Consider the following 22584-nt stretch of genomic DNA (forward strand, 5'->3'; position numbering starts at 1 on the left):
ACAAATAATATGTTCCAGCTTCAGGAAATAGTGATGGTTTGGGTGTATATATGTGTGTGTGTGTGTGTATGTGTATGTGTGTGTGTGTGTGTGTGTGTGTGTGTGTGTGTGTGTATAAAATAAGAGCAACGATGTGAAGAACCAACAAAATGATTGTCAGGCAATCTGGTGTCCCTAGATAAATTTAAGGTCTACAACCCCTCACCGTTTTTACATACATACATACATACATACATACATACATACATACATACATACACTCAATATGTATTTATTGTTACTAGAGTCAAACAGAGCTAGGAGCCACTGTCAACTTTAATATTTACATGTGATCATTTTAGGGGCAGGGGGAGATGGTTTGACACTTAAGAGTGCTCACTGCTCTTCCAGAGGATCTCAGTTCAGTTCTCAACATGCACCTACATGATAGCTCAAAACCTTTTGCAACACCAGCTCCAGGGGATCTGATGAATCTTCTGATATCTACCTGTTCCTGCATGCACATGGTGTGTGTGTGCGTGTGTGCAGGCCAATGCACACACACACACACACACACACACACACACACACACACACATAGAGAAACTTACACAAAATAAGTAAACACATACAAAATGTGAATAGTCTTGGTGTGACCTTCAGGGTAAGTAGCTTTACTCCTTTGGGCCAGTGCAGAGGCTCCATGTAAGTGACCACAGCCTAAGTATTTTATTTAATCAATAATTTGGCTAAGTAGCAATCTAATCAGTACGTCTAGACTAACTTTACATGAGTTCATTGAGATGAATGGTGTTGGGAATGGAAAAATATTGGTTTTTATTTGTGTGTTCATTACAATAATGTGACTTTTAAAATTAATATATGTATGTATACATATATGTAACTTATATATGAAAGTAAAGATTTGATTTATTCAACATATTGTGTATATGTTTGAATTTTAGCATTTCAGCTGAGATTACAAAGACTTTATATGAATAAAACTTAGAAGGGACTGAATATTTTTTCTGCAATGCAAAAAGAAGTCAAGCCTTGAAGAATCTTTAACACAGTGTGGCTCTTTCTGTAGACAGGCCCGTCCCAGTGTTAACTGCAATTTTCCTTCTTTCACTCTGAAACAGTAGAGCCATGTGTTTTCCAGAGAAAGAAGACAGACCACTTACACCATGGAATGGCGCTCAAACACCTACTTGGTGAAACTTCAGTCATCTGCTACATCCCAGTCGTTGGCATAAAAACTGAATCCAGCGGGTGGAGGAGAGAAAGAAGATGGGCTGGGGCAGGAGATCAGCCTAGTTCAGACCTACAGGGAGGGATGTTAAGACTTTCCTTAAGACTCCACTGCATCTTCTCAAGTGTCAGTCTGAGAAGGCTACATGGACAGAAGTAGACGCCTGAGTGAGTGTGCATGGCCTGCCAGGGAGAGGGACGTTAGCATGCATGTACCTTGCGAGAGTGTGACGGGATGTGGCTGGGTAGGTGGCCTCCATACATAGTCTCTACTCCAGGCACTGATGCTTCAGATTTGGGGACTTCATTTATTTAATTTTGTGTGCATTGGTGTGAAGATGTCAGATCCCCTGGAACTGGAGTTATGGACAGTTGTGAGCTGCCTTGTGGGTGCTGGGAATAGAACCTGGGTCCTTCAGAAGAGCAGACTCTGCTCTTAATCTCTGAGCCGTCTCTCCAGCCCCGCTCCTGCTTTTTCATTTTAAATTTAGTTTATTTTGCTCTGCTCTGACCTGACTACTGTATTGGAGATTAAAAGCATTCTGACATCGCTATGGACTTCCATGTTCTAGACATGTACAACTACCTAATTCAAACTGCCACCTCAGCCTTTTTATTTTACTTTATGTGCTTTTGGGGTTAAGTGCAATCAAGACTCTTGCATAATTTTACAGTGACTTGGGCCTCTGATCTCAGATAAACTACAGAGGAATAGTTAATGCATGGATTCCAGGAAAAAAGTTGCAATACCTGTCATTCTTATTCGTCTATGCTGATACACTGAGGTAGGCACACCGTCTGTCAGTCTCCAGTGGGAAGGGATAAGGACAGAGACTGTTTTGTCACAGAGCCAAATCTGAAAAGGTCTTCCAACAGAATACTACTGTGTTACCACATATAAAGGAAGTTGCACGTGAGGCCGCCTGTCTCCATTCACTATGGGTTTCAGAGGCGGCACAAACTCAACTTCAGAGAAGGTGAGAGCCTAGGTCTGTCTGTGTCTAAAGGTTGGTATCTCAGAGCTGTGCTGTCAGTGCCGTGTGTATCTCTCTGACCCAGGCACTCGTCTCCTGGCTTCCTTAGCATGATCACCCTGTATTGGGAGTGGGTTGCACTGGGGCTTGTTGGGACATTTATTTATCTATTCTGTAATACTGCACATTGGGTCTCAGGTCCTCACTCAGATTAAACAAGTTCCCTATCAGTGAACTCTATTCCCAAACCTGGTGCTTTGATTTCTCCAATTCTAGATACTCCCAGACTTCTTTTGTGAACAGGCAAGTATCAAATAAAAAACATAATCACGCAAACACTGACGGGGCCCACGAGGATCTGGCACCTTCCAACACAATCTAGCACTGCAGTATCCCAAGATATCTGCTGGATATCTTGACAGAAGCACATGTTCCAATTCCGTGGCAGCCCAGAACAGCTGCCCCACATTCCCTTACACTTAAATCTGCACATGAAAGAATACACAACACAATGACCTTAGATCCAATTGATAAGATATACTTGCCCAACTGCTCCCAAACCCCTTGGGAGAGAGAGCTTGCCTCCCGGACAGGTGGGCACTCCTGACTGCAGAGCGGTAGAGACCAACTATACTGCCCACCCCTGCCCACATCCCTGGCCCAAGAGGAAACTTTATACAGCCTCTGGGAATCAGAAGATAGGGACACTCTTAGGGCAGACCCCATGCAGTCCAGACACCTCCCAGACCTGAAGGGAATCGGTCAACAGTTCTCTGCACCCAAATCCGGTGGGAGGGAGAGCTAAACCTTAAGAGTGATAGACACGCCTGGGAAGCCAGAAGAGACTACACTCTGCCCACATTTCTGATTCCAGAGGAAAACACCTAACGCCATCTGGGACCCCAGTGCACCAGGGCTCCGGGAAAAGGTGGCGCAGACCCTCCTGGTTGCTGCCCTCACTGAGAGCTCAAAAGCAGCCTGCCACAAGCAACTTGAGCTGCGGGACCACAGGTAAGACCAACTTTTCTGCTGCAAGTGACCTGCCTGGTGAACTCAAGACACAGGCCCACAGGAACAGCTGAAGACCTGTAGAGAGGAAAAACTACACGCCCGAAAGCAGAACACTCTGTCCCCATAACTGGCTAAAAGAAAACAGGAAAACAGGTCTACAGCACTCCTGACACACAGGCTCATAGGACGGTCTAGCCACTGTCAGAAATAGCAGAACAAGGTAACACCAGAGAAAACCTAATGCCAAGTGGCAAGCACAGGAACCCAAGCAACAGAAACTAAGACTACATGGCATCATAGGGACTCAATTCTCCCACCAAAGCAAACACTGAATATCCAAACACACCAGAAAAGCATGATCTAGATTTAAAATCACATTTGATCATGATGCTGGAGGACTTCAAGAAAGACATGAAGAAGTCCCTTAGAGAAACGCAGGAAAACATAAATAAACAAGTAGAAGCCTATAGAGAGGAATCACAAAACAGGACCCCCATTGAAGGAATCAGAGAAAGATCTGTTTATTTATGTTTTCTTGGAATTCTTTCAGGCATTTTTGTGATTCCTCTCTGTAGGCTTCTACTTGTTCTCTAAGGGAGTTCTCCACGTCTTTCTTGAAGTCCTCCAGCATCATGATCAAATATGATTTTGAAACTAGATCTTGCTTTTCTGGTGTGTTTGGATACACATGTTTATTATGGTGGGAGAATTGGGCTCCGATGATGATGCCATGTAGTCTTGGTTTCTGTTGCTTGGGTTCCTGCGCTTGCCTCTCGCCATCAGATTATCTCTAGTGTTACTTTGTTCTGCTATTTCTGACTGTGGCTAGACTGTCCTATAAGCCTGTGTGTTAGGAGTGCTGTAGACCTGTTTTCCTGTTTTCTTTCAGCCAGTTATGGGGACAGAGTGTTCTGCTTTCGGGCGTGTAGTTTTTCCTCTCTACAGGTCTTCAGCTGTTCCTGTGGGCCTGTGTCTTGAGTTCACCAGGCAGGTCACTTGCAGCAGAAAAGTTGGTCTTACCTGTGGTCCTAAGGCTCAAGTTCACTCGCGGGGTGCTGCCCTCGGGCTCTCTGTGGCGGCAGCAACCAGGAAGATCTGCGCTGCCCTTTCCGGGAGCTTCAGTGCATCAGGGTTCCAGATGGCCTTTGGTGTTTTCCTCTGGTGTCTGAGATGTATGTGCAGAGAGCAGTCTCTTCTGGTTTCCCAGGCTTGTCTGCCTCTCTGAAGGTTTAGCTCTCCCTCCCATGGGATTTGGGTGCAGAGAACTGTTTATCCGGTCTGTTTCCTTCAGGTTCCAGCGGTGTCTCAGGCAGGGGTCCTGCCGCTCCTGGGCCCTCCCCCACGGGAGCCCAGAGGCCTTATACAGTTTCCTCTTGGGCCAGGGATGTGGGCAGGGGTGGGCAGTGTTGGTGGTCTCTTCCGCTCTGCAGCCTCAGGAGTGCCCACCTGACCAGGCGGTTGGGTCTCTCTCTCACGGGGTCTGGGAGCAGAGAGCTGCTGCAGGCCGGGATCCTCGGGTGTAGGTCATCCTTCTTGGTCTCCATCTCGATTCTCCTCCTCCGTCCCCTTCTCTCCCGCCTTACAAAAGCTTTGTCCCCGCCTTATTTTTTTTACTCTACAATCATGGCCTTGACCTAACTTGTGCCAGCCCTCACTTGCATATAGACATCAACCTACACTAGGTGTCCACCTTTTATTGGGAGTTACACCCTTTCCTTGGCCTGTTGTGTTCAGTGAGTTCTTGGATCTGTTTTCTTTGATACTATTTTAATATAGCCATGTTCCCCTGTGGTCCCAATTAACCCCAATATATTTATTAGGTACCTTTCATTTCCCAGTAATAGGTCATCTCAGCATGTCTGTGCATGTGGGTAGTGTTGAGCAGCAGATGCCCTTCAAAGGCCTACCCAAATGCAGTCATATTCCCTCTTCCAAATGTAGGGGAAGGCTGCTTCCCAAATAGAGTCTCTGTCTGAAGCTCTGCCCACAAAACCCCATTGTTGTGCACTCTTTGGAATGACAGTAAAAAAGCCTGCTCCCAACGGAGAGAAACTCAGTGACACTGCATGATTTTGATTCTTAATCCTTTGAAGTATCCATTGAAGAACCTGGCCAGCGAGGTTCTTGTTACTTTTACTTTCTTTGAACTCAATAGCTGCACTTCTTTGCTATTATCTTTGAGAATAAATATCAGGGTGCAATGGCTGTTCCAGGTTGTCAATTTGACTATATCTGGAATGAACTATGATCCAGAATTGGAGGGCTCAACTGTAATCCAGATCTTGAGTCTGGAACAAACAAGTTCCTGACCTGGATCTTCACATGGAGATCTAGACACACAGTAGCCATGAAAAACTTAGGCCTAGGCAAGAAGTACACAGCCTTAATTTGGGAAACCAAGGCAAGGAGATCTCTGAGTTCAAGGTCAGCTGGGACAGATCCAGGCATGGTGGTACGCACCTTTAGTCTGGACCACACCTTCTGCTGGAGACCTACATAAGGACATTGGCCGAAAGATTTGCTCTTCTTCATCTGCTTGCATTTACTTGCCAGCACATCCGTGGGAACTCAACTTCTACAGAAGACCAGCTGAAACAACTAGCCTTGTGGGACTGAGTAACTACTAGATTCTTGGACTTCCTATCTACATCTGACCATTTTTTGGGTAGTTAGACTACAGACTGTAATCACAGTGTATTCTCTCAGTATAGAGAGACATTCCATAAGTTCTGTGACTCCAGAGAACCCTGACTATTACACATGTAATCCCCCCAATTAGCTGTGAGGACTAAAAGGATGCTGAGAGGTTGACTGTAGTTAATTCATAGTAAGGGAATACTAAAGGTCTTAGGGGAGAAAAATAACTTTTACTCTTATGAGCCTTTACACCTAGATGCGTTTCCTTTCTCTTTTTGTTCTGATCAAGAATGACGAGAGTGTAAAGATTGGTGAGAAAGTCTGGAATGCCTGGAGGACTGATATAACACTGGGACAGCCAATGGTATCAGTCACAGGCTATATTAATCTCAGGGTAGGACTACCCTGTCTTGCTACCCTATTTCAGGTATCCTCCAGACTGCTATGCCCACAAATCTCTAATCACAGATGTTTATGCCCTATGGGTATTCAACTGAACTTTCATGGCAACTGTGGGTATTAAGGTTGACAGAAAACTAAATTAGGGATGGGCAAGATGACTCAGTGGGTAAAGATACCATCAAGGCTGATGACCTTAGTTCAATTCCCACGCCCCTCAGGATAGAAGGAGAGATCCACCTCCTTCCTGCTGTCTTCTGATCTCCAGATCTGCACTGTGATACAGGTAATACACACACATACTCTCTCTCTCTCTCTCTCTCTCTCTCTCTCTCTCTCTCTCACACACACACACACACACACACACACACAAATAAACATAATATTTTAAAGGTAGAACGAGAATACAATAACCAACTACCACATCCAATTTCACCTTCCTTATACTAGAAAGAATGAATGGCTGTCTGTTTAGGAGAAAATCATATTGGCTAGCAGAGAAGGGCATTTAAAGCCAAACAGCAAAAGATAATTTGTCCCCTACTGCGGATATGCAAAAGAAGAATGGAGGATGGGAGAGCGATCACTGGAGTCTGCCAACTTGTGTTTGTGTTCAGAAATGTGGCTCACACAGACTTGTACAAAATGTGGTCTTTAATGAAGTGATTTGAAGATAGGTTGGGCATTCTTGGTACTGGAGGTTTCTGAGGTCAAACAAGCTTGGGATCCTGTGCATACACTCCTCACAACCTACACTTGTGGCTCTAGGGTGAAGAGGGACATCTTTCTTTATGACAAAGACGTCCCAAGGCAAACATTATAAAGTACTAGTTGAATGCCATGTTTCCCAACAACAACCACATGTTCAACCTCTCTCAGCTGTCCATCCTTCTGACCATCCTCATGCTGACATACGAAAGTGTGGCCTCAGTATTGGTCTGAGCCTTAGCCTCTGGCTCTGACCAGTTTCTTCTGTTTCATTTGTGTCACATGCACAAGCTTATGCTTCATGTTTTCACTGCTTTGCTTCCTCACCATATTGGACTCTGACCCTCTGAGATCATGAGCCAAGCCAGTTAAGCAGTTTCAGTGCTTGATGACAATCATATAAGGGGAATTTAATATACATTAATAGACAGGGTGAACACACAATGGCCTGTGTGTGTTGAGGGGCAGACGTCAAAATATGAGCCACAGTTACCAAGCATGGTAGGTAGAAAAGTTGGGAGGTTGAGGAAGAAGAATTTTGAGTTCTAGGCTAACCTGGGTTACATAGTGTGATGCTATCACAAACAAACAAACAAACAAACAAACAGAGGTTAGACAAAATGAAATGAAATTGCTTTACAGATACAGGGTTTAATTTAGCAAGATGTAAAATGTAAGCAAAGGTTGTTGGGGGTACCTGGAAGAGAATGGGGGACAAGAGACTCAAAGAAAGATGCCAAGACAAGAGTCTGATCAAGGCGACAATTATATTTTTCCCAAAGCTGAATTTATACCATAACATGAGTAACAGAGGGAGCGGGGGGAAGTGTGAAACGTTTATGTAGGCCAAGGACACAGTATTCATGTGGTCAGGGAGTCGGCTGATGTTGACAGGATGTCAGAAAGGTCACAGGTTTGTCATATTATTAGTCAGCAGGAGAGCTTTATCGTATCATTCATCCTGACCACAGATTTGTATTAGTCCTCTGCAGCTCGCTGGGGATTCTCCATGAACCCAGTCATACTTAATTCTAACCATAATAATAGCATCAACAATGGAGGGCTTAAAGGGCATCACTCCAAACAGTAAAATCCGTATTATTTTTTTCATAAATGGTGTTCTCTCCTCCATAAGAAAATCGAAACAGCTGGCTAGAGACTTGAGTTCAAAGTGTTCTTTTGAGGACATCAAAAACACTTTGTCAAATCAACTACTTTAAAAAATTATATTTATTTAAATGACTGTTCACTCATTTACCCAACTGATTTGAGCTTGACTGCGTGACTGTGTTCTATACAAATAGTTAGCATAGCAGTGAAGCCAGAGGCTCCCAGCGGACAGGTTATCTATCCAGTGGCTGCAAGTCAGAGCAGGATACAAGTTAAGTATTAGCTAGGTACTCTAGTCTTGCCAAATTTGGGTGCTTAACAGATTATTCTGGATTTAATGTTCTTACGGTTTCCTCCACACAAAGCCTCAGGCCTTTGAGAGGACTGGCATGCCCGCCATTCAAGGGCTGCCTCAGGTGGTTGTGTAACTTCAGTTCTTACAGCGTTGACATCGACTCTATCTTTAGGGGATCTTTTCTTCTTTAGTTCCTCTGTTTCTAATTTGGGGAAAACAATACATTTCTTTCCCACACCGAGGCAGTTGAAAATAAAGTAATGAAGCAACTAGGGGAAAAAAGGCAAGAAACCACGGGATGGGATTGGTTGTTGGTAGCATGTTTGCGCGCTGTACGTGAAGCTGCAGGTTCAGCCTCCAGCACTGAGCAGGCATACTGGTGTGTGCCTGGAATCCAAGGACCAGGGGAGGTGGAGGCAGGAGGATCAGAAATTCAAAGTCATCCTTGGCTACACGAGAAGTTTGAGGCTGGTCTGGGATACATAGCTCTGTGTCAAGAAAGAAAAGAAAAGAAGATTCAGAGTTAATGATAATGATTTTTGGCTTTCTGGAAAAGAGGAGTCCTTTCCCTGTTTTGGTCCGGGTGCATAGCTAACATCTGAGCTGTGGGTCTGCCCTGAGCTCAGTGCTGAACTGGGGCATCCTCACAGCCAGTGTCTTATTTCCGGTTCCTCATACTCTGTATATCTTGTCAAGCTCTATGAACCGGGTCGCTTCATCTAAGTAAGGCCACCATGCATACAGGAACTGCTCCACGACGAATCTCAGCCAGGGGGTCACTTGGACTTCACCCCGGGCCCCCCTTTCTAGAAGCTCTTCCAGTTCTTCTCGAGTCAGGTAGCTGAAGCTACTGACTTCACTCGGATCTGGACAGATCTTGACGTCTTTCTTGATAAGCAGAAGGTAACAAACTTCGTGTTCTCCCCAGACTGCATCAGATTTTGCCTTATAATGATACCTTTTCATAAACACGATGTCCTCTAGAGAAACCTGTGATGGAAATTGATACAATGAGAACAAATCTGGTGTAAAATGCAGAATACGTGGAGAAATAAAAGCAAATATATGTGTTCTCAAGAGAGATTAACAACTTTGTTTAGTAGTTGGTAATTGATTAAAGCTTAATTTGGTTGACTGATCTGTTCATTTTTTTTGTGATTGTAATATATTTTATAAATGATGGATTTTTTTTTTTGGTTCTTTTTTTTTGGAGCTGGGGACCGAACCCAGGGCCTTGCGCTTCCTAGGTAAGCGCTCTACCACTGAGCTAAATCCCCAGCCCCGGATTTTTTTACAGTATATTCACACACGTGTAAAATATACTTTACACACACACACCCTTTAACACCTCTTGCCTCTTTTTTTACTTCTTGTTGTTACCCTCTTTCCTAACCATCAATCTTCTGTTTTCACCATAAACACACTCACAGACACACACAGAGACAAACACACGTACACACAGACAGACACACAGATAAACACACAAACATACAAATCTAGATTATGTTTATGAAATAAAATGTGATAATTGTCTTTCTTAGTCTTGTTTTGTTTGGTGTGATGATAACACACATAAATTAATGATAAAATAAATTTTAAAATATTTTTAAAAGAATATATTACACACACATATCCCCCACATTTGTTTTAAATAATATCAAACTTTTACACATCCAATCCAGTCTACTTCTAGAATTTGGCTGCTGTGACTACTGTCCCAAGAAACATACACATGTATCTTTGTTGTATGTGTACAAGGACTCCTATGGGCCTGTGTACATGAGCTATAGGACCAGCTCAAATGGAAGTCTTTTTTTTCTTTAACAAGCAGCAACATCTTGTTTGGCATTTCAATGTAGTTAGGGTAATTATTAGGGTAATGGTTATGATGTTTAAGTTTCACTCCATGCCCTTTAATATACATTAAGGATAAAAGACCCGTATGAACTCCAGACATGAAGGGGAGAGGTATACTTCCACAGCACTCTTTGCCATTTTTCTTAGAAGTTTTCAGATATGCCATAGGGCATGGCATGACCGTGCATCATCTCTAGGCATTTTCTTTGGTACTCACAACACAACACTGGTGTAAAAAGAAGGGAAACAGGGGCTGCTAAATAGAGCTCGTGCTTGCTTTATTTCTCATGGGAACACAGGGGCCCCCACACTGATACTGGAGAAGATGATGCTTGGCAACTGCTTGGCATAGACAGCTATAGAATAACCCAAACATCTATGTCTCTTTCTTCTAGCTGTTGGAGAGGTGCAGATATGGAAGAGGAAGCTATCGAGAGGCCCCGCGCCAGCCTGAAGGACTGCTATTTAAAAGACAGTTCTTCAGCCTACTACTGTGTCTTGATTTTGCCAATAATTATTTCATTAAAACTTTGGAAGGCCCGGCCCGCAGCAGCTCTCTGCTCCCAGACCCTGTGAGAGAGAGACCCAACCGCCTGGTCAGGTGGGCACTCCCGAGGCTGCAGAGCGGAAGAGACCACCAACACTGCCCACCCCTGCCCACATCCCTGGCCCAAGAGGAAACTGTATAAGGCCTCTGGGCTCCCGTGGGGGAGGGCCCAGGAGCGGCAGGACCCCTGCCTGAGACACCGCTGGAACCTGAAGGAAACAGACCGGTAAACAGTTCTCTGCACCCAAATCCCGTGGGAGGGAGAGCTAAACCATCAGAGAGGCAGACAAGCCTGGGAAACCAGAAGAGACTGCTCTCTGCACACATATCTCGGACGCCAGAGGAAAAAACCAAAGACCATCTGGAACCCTGGTGCACTGAAGCTCCCGGAAGGGGCAGCACAAGTATTCCTGGTCGCTGCAGCCGCAGAGAGCCCGTGGGCAGCACCCCACGAGCGAACTTGAGCCTCGGGACCACAGGTAAGACCAACTTTTCTGCTGCAAGAAAGCTGCCTGGTGAACTCAAGACACAGGCCCACAGGAACAGCTGAAGACCTGTAGAGAGGAAAAACTACACGCCCGAAAGCAGAACACTCTGTCCCCATAACTGACTGAAAGAGAGGAAAACAGGTCTACAGCACTCCTGACACACAGGCTTATAGGACAGTCTAGCCACTGTCAGAAATAGCAGAACAAAGTAACACTAGAGATAATCTGATGGCGAGAGGCAAGCGCAGGAACCCAAGCAACAGAAACCAAGACTACTTGGCACCATCGGAACCCAATTCTCCCACAAAAACAAACATGGAATATCCAAACACACCAGAAAAGCAAGATCTAGTTTCAAAATCATATTTGATCATGATGCTGGAGGACTTCAAGAAAGACGTGAAGAACTCCCTTAGGGAAACACAGGAAAACATTAATAAACAAGTAGAAGCCTACAGAGAGGAATCGCAAAAATCCCTGAAAGAATTCCAGGAAAGCATAATCAAACAGGTGAAAGAATTCAAAATGGAAATAGAAGCAATAAAGAAAGGACACATGGAAACAACCTTTGATATAGAAAACCAAAGGAAGAGACAAGGAGCCATAGATACAAGCATCACAAACAGAATACAAGAGATAGAAGAGAGAATCTCAGGAGCAGAAAATTCCATAGACATCATCGACACAACTGTCAAAGATAATGTAAAACGGAAAAAGCTACTGGTCCAAAACATACAGGAAATCCAGGATTCAATGAGAAAATCAAACCTAAGGATAATAGGTATAGAAGAGAGTGAAGACTCCCAGCTCAAAGGACCAGTAAATATCTTCAACAAAATCATAGAAGAAAACTTCCCTAATCTAAAAAAAAGAGATACCCATAGGCATACAAGAAGCCTACAGAACTCCAAATAGATTGGACCAGAAAAGAAACACCTCCTGTCACATAATTGTCAAAACACCAAACGCACAAAATAAAGAAAGAATATTAAAAGCAGTAAGGGAAAAAGGTCAGGTAACATATAAAGGGAGACCTATCAGAATCACACCAGACTTCTCGCCAGAAACTATGAAGGCCAGAAGATCCTGGACTGATGTCATACAGACCCTAAGAGAACACAACTGCCAGCCCAGGTTACTGTATCCAGCAAAACTCTCAATTAACTTTGATGGAGAAACCAAGATATTCCATGACAAAACCAAATTTACACAATATCTTTCTACAAATCCAGCACTACAAAGGATAATAAATGGTAAAGCCCAACATAAGGAGGCAAGCTATACCCTAGAAGAAGCAAGAAACTAATCGTCTTGGCAACAAAACAAAGAGAAGAAAAGCACACAAACATAACCTCACATCCAAATATGAATATAAAGGGAAACAATAATCACTATTCCTTAATATCTCTCAATATCAATGGCCTCAACTCCCCAATAAAAAGACATAGATTAACAAACTGGATACGCAACGAGGACCCTGCATTCTGCTGCCTACAGGAAACACACCTCAGAGACAAAGACAGACACTACCTCAGAGTGAAAGGCTGGAAAACAACTTTCCAAGCAAATGGTCAGAAGAAGCAAGCTGGAGTAGCCATTCTAATATCAAATAAAATCAATTTCCAACTAAAAGTCATCAAAAAAGATAAGGAAGGACACTTCATATTCATCAAAGGAAAAATCCACCAAGATGAACTCTCAATCCTAAATATCTATGCCCCAAATACAAGGGCACCTACATACGTAAAAGAAACCTTACTAAAGCTCAAAACACACATTGCACCTCACACAATAATAGTGGGAGATTTCAACACCCCACTCTCATCAATGGACAGATCATGGAAACAGAAATTAAACAGTGATGTCGACAGACTAAGAGAAGTCATGAGCCAAATGGACTTAATGGATATTAATAGAACATTCTATCCTAAAGCAAAAGGATATACCTTCTTCTCAGCTCCTCATGGTACTTTCTCCAAAATTGACCATATAATTGGTCAAAAAACGGGCCTCAACAGGTACAGAAAGATAGAAATAATCCCATGCGTGCTATCGGACCACCACGGCCTAAAACTGGTCTTCAATAACAATAAGGGAAGAATGCCCACATATACGTGGAAATTGAACAATGCTCTACTCAATGATAACCTGGTCAAGGAAGAAATAAAGAAAGAAATTAAAAACTTTTTAGAATTTAATGAAAATGAAGATACAACATACTCAAACTTATGGGACACAATGAAAGCTGTGCTAAGAGGAAAACTCATAGCGCTGAGTGCCTGCAGAAAGAAACAGGAAAGAGCATATGTCAGCAGCTTGACAGCACACCTAAAAGCTCTAGAACAAAAAGAAGCAAATACACCCAGGAGGAGTAGAAGGAAGGAAATAATCAAACTCAGAGCCGAAATCAACCAAGTAGAAACAAAAAGGACCATAGAAAGAATCAACAGAACCAAAAGTTGGTTCTTTGAGAAAATCAACAAGATAGATAAACCCTTAGCCAGACTAACGAGAGGACACAGAGAGTGCGTCCAAATTAACAAAATCAGAAATGAAAAGGGAGACATAACTACAGATTCAGAGGAAATTCAAAAAATCATCAGATCTTACTATAAAAACCTATATTCAACAAAACTTGAAAATCTACAGGAAATGGACAATTTCCTAGACAGATACCAGGTACCGAAGTTAAATCAGGAACAGATAAACCAGTTAAACAACCCCATAACTCCTAAGGAAATAGAAGCAGTCATTAAAGGTCTCCCACCCAAAAAGAGCCCAGGTCCAGACGGCTTTAGTGCAGAATTCTACCAAACCTTCAGAGAAGACCTCATACTAATATTATCCAAACTATTCCACAAAATTGAAACAGATGGATCACTACTGAATACCTTCTACGAAGCCACAATTACTCTTATACCTAAACCACACAAAGACACAACAAAGAAAGAGAACTTCAGACCAATTTCCCTTATGAATATCGACGCAAAAATACTCAACAAAATTCTGGCAAACCGAATCCAAGAGCACATCAAAACAATCATCCACCATGACCAAGTAGGCTTCATCCCAGGCATGCAGGGATGGTTTAATATACGGAAAACCATCAACGTGATCCATTATATAAACAAACTGAAAGAACAAAACCACATGATCATTTCATTAGACGCTGAAAAAGCATTTGACAAAATTCAACACCCCTTCATAATAAAAGTCCTGGAAAGAATAGGAATTCAAGGCCCATACCTGAACATAGTAAAAGCCATATACAGCAAACCAGTTGCTAACATTAAACTAAATGGAGAGAAACTCGAAGCAATCCCACTAAAATCAGGGACTAGACAAGGCTGCCCACTCTCTCCCTACTTATTCAATATAGTTCTTGAAGTTCTAGCCAGAGCAATCAGACAACAAAAGGAGGTCAAGGGGATACAGATCTGAAAAGAAGAAGTCAAAATATCACTGTTTGCAGATGATATGATAGTATATTTAAGTGATCCCAAAAGTTCCACCAGAGAACTACTAAAGCTGATAAACAACTTCAGCAAAGTGGCTGGGTATAAAATTAACTCAAATAAATCATTAGCCTTCCTCTACACAAAAGAGAAACAAGCCGAGAAAGAAATTAGGGAAACGACACCTTTCATAATAGACCCAAATAATATAAAGTACCTCGGTGTGACTTTAACCAAGCAAGTAAAAGATCTGCACAATAAGAACTTCAAGACACTGAGGAAAGAAATTGAAGAAGACCTCAGAAGATGGAAAGACCTCCCATGCTCATGGATTGGCAGGATTAATATAGTAAAAATGGCCATTTTACCAAAAGCAATCTACAGATTCAATGCAATCCCTATTAAAATACCAATCCAATTCTTCAAAGAGTTAGACAGAACAATTTGCAAATTCATCTGGAATAACAAAAAACCCAGGATAGCTAAAGCTATCCTCAACAATAAAAGGACTTCAGGGGGAATCACTATCCCTGAACTCAAGCAGTATTACAGAGCAATAGTGATAAAAACTGCATGGTATTGGTACAGAGACAGACAGATAGACCAATGGAATAGAATTGAAGACCCAGAAATGAACCCACACACCTATGGTCACTTGATTTTTGACAAAGGAGCCAAAGCCATCCAATGGAAAAAAGATAGCATTTTCAGCAAATGGTGCTGGTTCAACTGGAGGGCAACATGTAGAAGAATGCAGATCGATCCATCCTTATCACCCTGTACAAAGCTTAAGTCCAAGTGGATCAAGGACCTCCACATCAAACCAGACACACTCAAACTAATAGAAGAAAAACTAGGGAAGCGTCTGGAACACATGGGCACTGGAAAAAATTTCCTGAACAAAACACCAATGGCTTATGCTCTAAGATCAAGAATCGACAAATGGGATCTCATAAAACTGCAAAGCTTCTGTAAGGCAAAGGACACTGTGGTTAGGACAAAATGGCAACCAACAGATTGGGAAAAGATCTTTACCAATCCTACAACAGATAGAGGCCTTATATCCAAAATATACAAAGAACTCAAGAAGTTAGACCGCAGGGAAACAAATAACCCTATTAAAAAATGGGGTTCAGAGCTAAACAAAGAATTCACAGCTGAGGAATGCCGAATGGCTGAGAAACACCTAAAGAAATGTTCAACATCTTTAGTCATAAGGGAAATGCAAATCAAAACAACCCTGAGATTTCACCTCACACCAGTGAGAATGGCTAAGATCAAAAACTCAGGTGACAGCAGATGCTGGCGAGGATGCGGAGAAAGAGGAACACTCCTCCATTGTTGTTGAGATTGCAGACTGGTACAACTACTCTGGAAATCAGTCTGGCAGTTCCTCAGAAAAATTGGAAACAGATCTACCTGAGGACCCAGCTATACCACTGCTGGGCATATACCCAAAAGATGCCCCAACATATAAAAGAGACACGTGCTCCACTATGTTCATCGCAGCCTTATTTATAATAGCCAGAAACTGGAAAGAACCCAGATGCCCTTCAACAGAGGAATGGATACAGAAAATGTGGTACATCTACACAATGGAATATTACTCAGCTATCAAAAACAACGAGTTTATGAAATTCGTAGGCAAATGGTTGGAACTGGAAAATATCATCCTGAGTGAGCTAACCCAATCACAGAAAGACATACATGGTATGCACTCATTGATAAGTGGGTATTAGCCCAAATGCTTGAATTACCCTAGATCCCTAGAACAAACGAAACTCAAGACGGATGATCAAAATGTGAATGCTTCACTCCTTCTTTAAATGAGGAAAAAGAATACCCTTGGCAGGGAAGGGAGAGGCAAAGATTAAAACAGAGACTGAAGGAACACCCATTCAGAGCCTGCCCCACATGTGGCCCATACATATACAGCCACCCAATTAGACAAGATGGATGAAGCAAAGAAGTGCAGACCGACAGGAGCCCGATGTAGATCGCTCCTGAGAGACACAGCCAGAATACAGCAAATACAGAGGCGAATGCCAGCAGCAAACCACTGAACTGAGAACAGGACCCCCGTTGAAGGAATCAGAGAAAGAACTGGAAGAGCTTGAAGGGGCTCGAGACCCCAAAAGTACAACAATGTCAACAACCAGAGCTTCCAGGGACTAAGCCACTACCTAAAGGCTATACATGGACTGACCCTGGACTCTGACCCCATAGGTAGCAATGAATATCCTAGTAAGAGCACCAGTGGAAGGGGAAGCCCTGGGTCCTGCTAAGACTGAACCCCCAGTGAACTAGACTATGGGGGGAGGGCGGCAATGGGGGGAGGGTTGGGAGGGGAACACCCATAAGGAAGGGGAGGGGGGAGGGGGATATTTGCCCGGAAACCGGGAAAGGGAATAACACTTGAAATGTATATAAGAAATACTCAAGTTAATAAAAAAAAAACTTTGGAAGACATCATCAATAGATTTAATTGGTGACAGAGCTGTTTAATCTGTCCTCCTCTGCCTTCTCTATCCTTGCTGAATTCTTTAGCCAGTTGTCGCAGCTCGTGGCAAGTGCTTCATGCACTTTGCAAACAGACTTGAGTCCTCAGAAATTTACAAAGGACTCAGAGGCCTTATCTAGAGCACTGGTAAAATGCTGATCGACATTCAGTTGTGTTGATACGTTGGACAAATTTACCACTTACTTCCAAAAGTCATTGTCCAAGTAGTGTTGGCGTGTTTTCCATAATCGCTCCCAGGCCCTTGTTGTGGATGAGAGTCCTCTTTTCCTGAGTCATTATGCGGTAAACCAGTAGACACAGCATGGTGTAAGTCATACATGTTTGCCATGTCATGTTTCTCTTGGCAAGTAATATGGCATTCCGCATGCAGGAACTGTAAGGGGCCTGCTGTTGTCCGTTGGGGATACTCATGATCACTTTAGTATACGAACTTATATGGATTTTCAACACTGAAATTCTTTATCTTTTAGTCCACCTAGAACCTTTTTCCTATGTGGTGATAATTTGATTTTTTTTAATAAACATGAAGTTTCTTGCTTGCAATAACCCCCTGTTCAGTTGGAAAGGGAGACTCCAAGATTCCCTAAAAAAAAACTTTAAGAGAATAAAGTCCCTTAAACTCTTCAGCGTGAGCCAAGGAGTCAATAACCCTGTGGATTTCTGTCTGGTTTCGGTCTTCTCCACCACAGTCATTTTGATTTCTTGGAGCAGCTCTGGGAAAGGGTGGTTTGAAGGAGTTAAACCATGGATTGGTGCCGCGTGTCTAACCTTGGCTCTGCTCTTTCTGCCAAATCAGCTTCTGTCAATTTATCCTTTTTACTAAACTGGGTAATGACACACCTATTTAAGCAATCCCTTTAATCTTAACCTGGCTACTACTGTCTGCCTAGGACTCGTTTCTCAGACTCCAGGATGCTCTTGTACCAATGTACAACATGATTTCCAAAACAAAACCAGACAAACCACCTTGTACCTTTGTAAACTCTTTCTCTACGAAGTTTAGGGTAGACCACTCATAAAGCCCAGGTAAGAGTTGGTCATTCCACATTGCTCTCTTGACATATTCTAACACGATGGCTTCGGTCAGTTGGGCTTTTATTCCATGTCTCATTGAAATCTACTACTATTGGTTCCAAAGACATTGTACTAGTGTGGAAACCTTATAGTTTTTTGTAGGTCCAAAGTCAAGGATGAAGTGAGGGTCCAGAGGTGGGAGTAGCTTCTCACATAGCAAGAGATAATAAGTATTTCCTATAGAAGTCTTCATTCTATTTTTTTTGAGGAGTTTCCATGCTGATTTCCATGGTGGATACACTAGTTTACACCCCACTAGCAGAATAAGAGGGCTTCTTTCTTTCTAACCACATCTCTGTCACCATTTGCCATTCTTCCCAAGAAGCCATTTTTGATAGTAATAAGACAGAACCTCAGTGTATTTCAGTTCTTAAGTTATATTTCCCCCAAGGACAAAGAACGTTACAGACTTACGGGCTGTTTGCACTTGTGTTATGAACTCGGGTTCACTCATTTGTCCATTTGCTGTTGAGAGTGTTGGCTAATATTTTCCTATACCTTAATTTAGATAACTAAATCTTACTTAGACCCATTGAAATGGCCTGTATCCTTTAAAGAAGAAACTATTCCACCCCTTATTTCAGAGATCACCATGCAAGCTCAGCAGTTTTCTGTGGAAAATATCTATCCCCTCTCAAGCCCCTGCTCCAGTGGATAAATGAAGGGATGTGCACAGCCAATCCTAGACATTCTTTTCAGTGCATATTTTGGGAAACCTCAGGGTTTTCCCAAAAGCCATATTCCTCAGTAGACTTGACCTAGCTTAGATATTGAATTCCCCAAGCCCCACCACCTCTTTCTCACAGCCCCAGGTGAGCTGAGGCCAGGGGGCACAGACATGGGTACCTGGTCCTGGGGGATGCCCAGCTCAGCCTGCAGCCGTCTCAGGGCTGCCCTCTTCACTCCCAAGGCGTCCTTCTCCTCCATTTCTTCAGGATTACTCAGTGGATGACTATAACAGGAATCGGTATAGTACCCTGTAGAGAATACACATGAGAAACAATATTCTTATTTGTCCCTGGAGATACAATAGTTGCAACAGAACTGCAGCCCTCACAGGATCATCAAGGCATGAGAGAGTAGAGAAGGGAAGGGAGTCAGGGTCCTTGCTTCCAGGGCTGTGATGTTGTTAGTTGAAAAACTAAGTGTTAGTTGAAATTCCTGGACAGATCACACCAAGCCAGCACAGTTCTCCCTTAGGGAGGGGAAGAAGCGAGGAAGAGAAAGAGAGAAGAGAGAGCTGTGTTGGAGATTCCACTGAATCAAATCGCATAGGCCTGTTCTTGTTAAGCCACTGTGAACCTACCAGGGAAGGTAAGCTTCGTGTCTGCTCGGCGCTGAATCAGAACTTTCTTCTCTGAGTTGAACAAAACGACACTGAAGGCTCGGTGCAGCAGCCCTGAAAAGGCAAAGGTCCTCGTGTGCGCATGCGTGACAGACTTGTGACGGTTGCCTGCATCCTGTCTTCAATCTCCATGTCTCCAAAGAGACCTAGATGCTTCTAGCAGTTGCATGCTTCATAGGACCAAGGTTTCATACCATCTAGCTTTTAAAAGTTATTTGACAAACTTGTGAGGGAAAACCAGATCTAGATGCTAGTGAAGCAAAATCCGCACACAAAGATTTTATTCAGGATTATTGTAACTGGGACAAAAGAGACCTCGGTATAGATTTGGGACCAACTCTGAGCATCAAATGGACACTTAAAGTCAAGTGACAGAGTGGAGGTGAGGGGAAATGTCTAAATGGGAAGAAAGACAAGGAAAAAGGAGAGTTGGGAGAAATTGGTACGTTCAGATGGCCTTGGAGATCCATGAAATTTTGAGGCAGAGGTAGGCAGGTCTCTGTGAGTTTCAGGTCTGCCTGTAATTCCTAGCAAGTTTCAGACCAGCCAGGACTGCTCCATGAGACTCTGTCTCAGAACAAACAAATAACACCTAGATAATCCAATACCCCCTGTGATAGGGCTTGAAAACACGATTGAGGTTCAGGATGGGGAATTCTTTTTGATCCTTGCAGGATTCTTATCCCATAGGATGTTAGAGTGAAGTGCGCAGCTGCCTATAAGGTTCAGAATTCTGATGCTGGATGGTTTAAACAGACAATCCTCTGTCCAAGTCAGCTCCCCATTTTAATCTTTGGCTCTTTATCAAATAAAAAGGGAGAGGAGGAGAAAGGGAAGGAAGAGGGAACGAATGGAGAGGGAGTGAGAAGAAAAGAGAAGGAGACAGAAGGATAGGGAGAGGAAGAGGGAGAGGGAGAGGGAGAGGAAGAAGAGGGAGAGGGAGAGGGAGAGGGAGAAACTATTGCACAGTAGACAAAACAAAACTACCTTTCTCAATGTTTTTATTCTGATGGCAGTTCCTCTTAGTGTCTGCACCAATGACCTTATCGTTTTCATCAACAACAATCAGCATCTCATCTAAACGCTGCAGCTGGTGTTTATCGATCCAGTCAACAGTGACATCAGACATGTCTGCTAGCTGTGATCCGACCTGTGTAAAAGAGTAGCACCATCTACTGTTTTGCTATTTGTTATCAGACACCTCCAAGGTCATCACACACCTTCATCCCTCAATGACAAAAAACACTATATACGGACGCAATAGCGTTGTTAGGTACCAACAGGGCATGTGTGTTTCCACTTGTATATTTCTGTAGAGAACCTCTTGATGACTGTCTGAGTGAGAACATAGTCCTCAAGTTCCCTTGAGTCTTTTCAAAGATGACCCAAAGGTAAATCTCCACAAAATGAATGAATGCCGAGGAAAAGTACATGTAATGCTGTTTGTGACATATTTCAAAATGAAGGCCTGGCGGTTGGAACAAACCTGGAGACATTCTATATAGTCTTTCCAGAAAGTCATGTTCACCCATAGAAAGGCTAGTGTCTCCCTCTTAGTGTCTGTCTTAGTTAGGGTTTTACTGCTGTGAACAGACACCATGACCAAGGCAAGTCTTGTAAGGACAACATTTAATTGGGGCTGCCTTACAGGTTCAGAGGTTCAGTCCATTATCATCAAGGCGGGAACATGGCAGCATCCAGGCAGGCATGGTGCAGGAGGAGCTGAGAGCTCTTCATCTTCATCTGAAGATGGTAGCAGGATACTAGATTCCAGGCAGCTGGGGTGAGGGTCTTAAAACCCACACCCACAGTGACACACCTGTAACAGGACCTCACCTCCTAATAGTGCTGCTCCCTCGCCCGAGCATATACAAACCTTGACAGTGTCCAGATGGATTTTCTAAGAACATATTGTCAGTAACAATTGTTTTGACCAAGTGTTTCTATTTTCTTTCCCCTCTTGTTTGTGAGTCCAAGACAGTTTTTCTATGTAATCCAAGTTGGGATCAATTTAATTCATTAGCCTTCTGCAAAAGCCTCCTAAGGACCAGTAAGTTTGGCACGGGTCCCTATGCCCGGCTTTTGCCCTCTTTAAAGAAATATGAAGGGGGAGGGTAAATACAGTCAATTCCTTATGTAGGTATAGAAAATGTCAGAGTGAGACCCAATATTGTATACAGTAAACGTATGTTAGTAAGAGAAGCAAACAGTCACATTAAAGACTTTGTAATTCACTTCTGCTGTCCATCCTCATCCTCTTATTTCCCTACAAAATCATTGTCTCGGGGAAGAGGCTGCTTAGCTAGATCTCAGAGCATGGGATGGAGCAAAAATCCAAGAGGGGTGGGGAGGAAGAATTTAAAAAGTATATTGACGACTTCCTCAGCAAAGGACTTTCTAGAGTGAAAGATACTAATCACTCCTTGCTATTGGAAATTGTGGCGGTGATGTCCAGGCTGACCTGGGACCTTCGGGTGTGAAAGGGCCACAGTTAGGAGGCCTCCAAGTCTTGGTGTTTTGAACAAGAAGCCTTGCCCTAGTCTCTCTGTGTCTCACTTTATCCTGTCGCCTTCCTTGTGCAATCTGTTCTCTTCTTCTTTTCTTCAACCCTTAAACAAATGTTCCAGGCATCAACTATCTCTAGTGCCATGGGACAGGGCAAAATTATAAAAAACAAAGGAAGTATAAAAGAGCTAGAAAAATACATTCATGAACAGGGTAAGTAAGATTCTCTTAGAAAAATCCTTTCTAGATACTAATATAATAGCACACATTTCAAGACACAACTGAACCACTAGTAAGTATCTACCTCGGGAAAGACATGCACAAAGAACAGGACAAATAAATATGCAAAATTTTATCTTCCTGACACATTATAGTCCTATCACGTTATCAGAAGTTCTTGTTCTACAATAAAAATGTGCATAGTAGGA

At 43.0% G+C, this 22584-nt stretch overlaps 1 protein-coding gene across 1 annotated transcript; it reads right to left on the reverse strand.

Annotated features, from left to right (window-relative positions):
• Positions 1-7708: 7708 nt before the first annotated feature.
• LOC148000250 (isopentenyl-diphosphate delta-isomerase 2-like) lies at positions 7709-20795 on the reverse strand. The gene is made up of 4 exons (XM_087591964.1): positions 20639-20795; positions 19613-19705; positions 19153-19283; positions 7709-9354 (listed from the first exon to the last, which is right to left on the reverse strand). The coding sequence occupies exons 1-4, from the start codon at positions 20778-20780 to the stop codon at positions 9037-9039; spliced, it is 684 nt and encodes a 227-aa protein (XP_087448090.1). The 5' UTR covers positions 20781-20795; the 3' UTR covers positions 7709-9036.
• Positions 20796-22584: the final 1789 nt, after the last annotated feature.

This window comes from Rattus norvegicus, chromosome 17 (genome assembly GCF_021556685.1).
Source record: "Rattus norvegicus strain SHRSP/BbbUtx chromosome 17, alternate assembly SHRSP_T2T, whole genome shotgun sequence".
Classification (NCBI taxonomy): domain Eukaryota; kingdom Metazoa; phylum Chordata; class Mammalia; order Rodentia; family Muridae; genus Rattus; species Rattus norvegicus.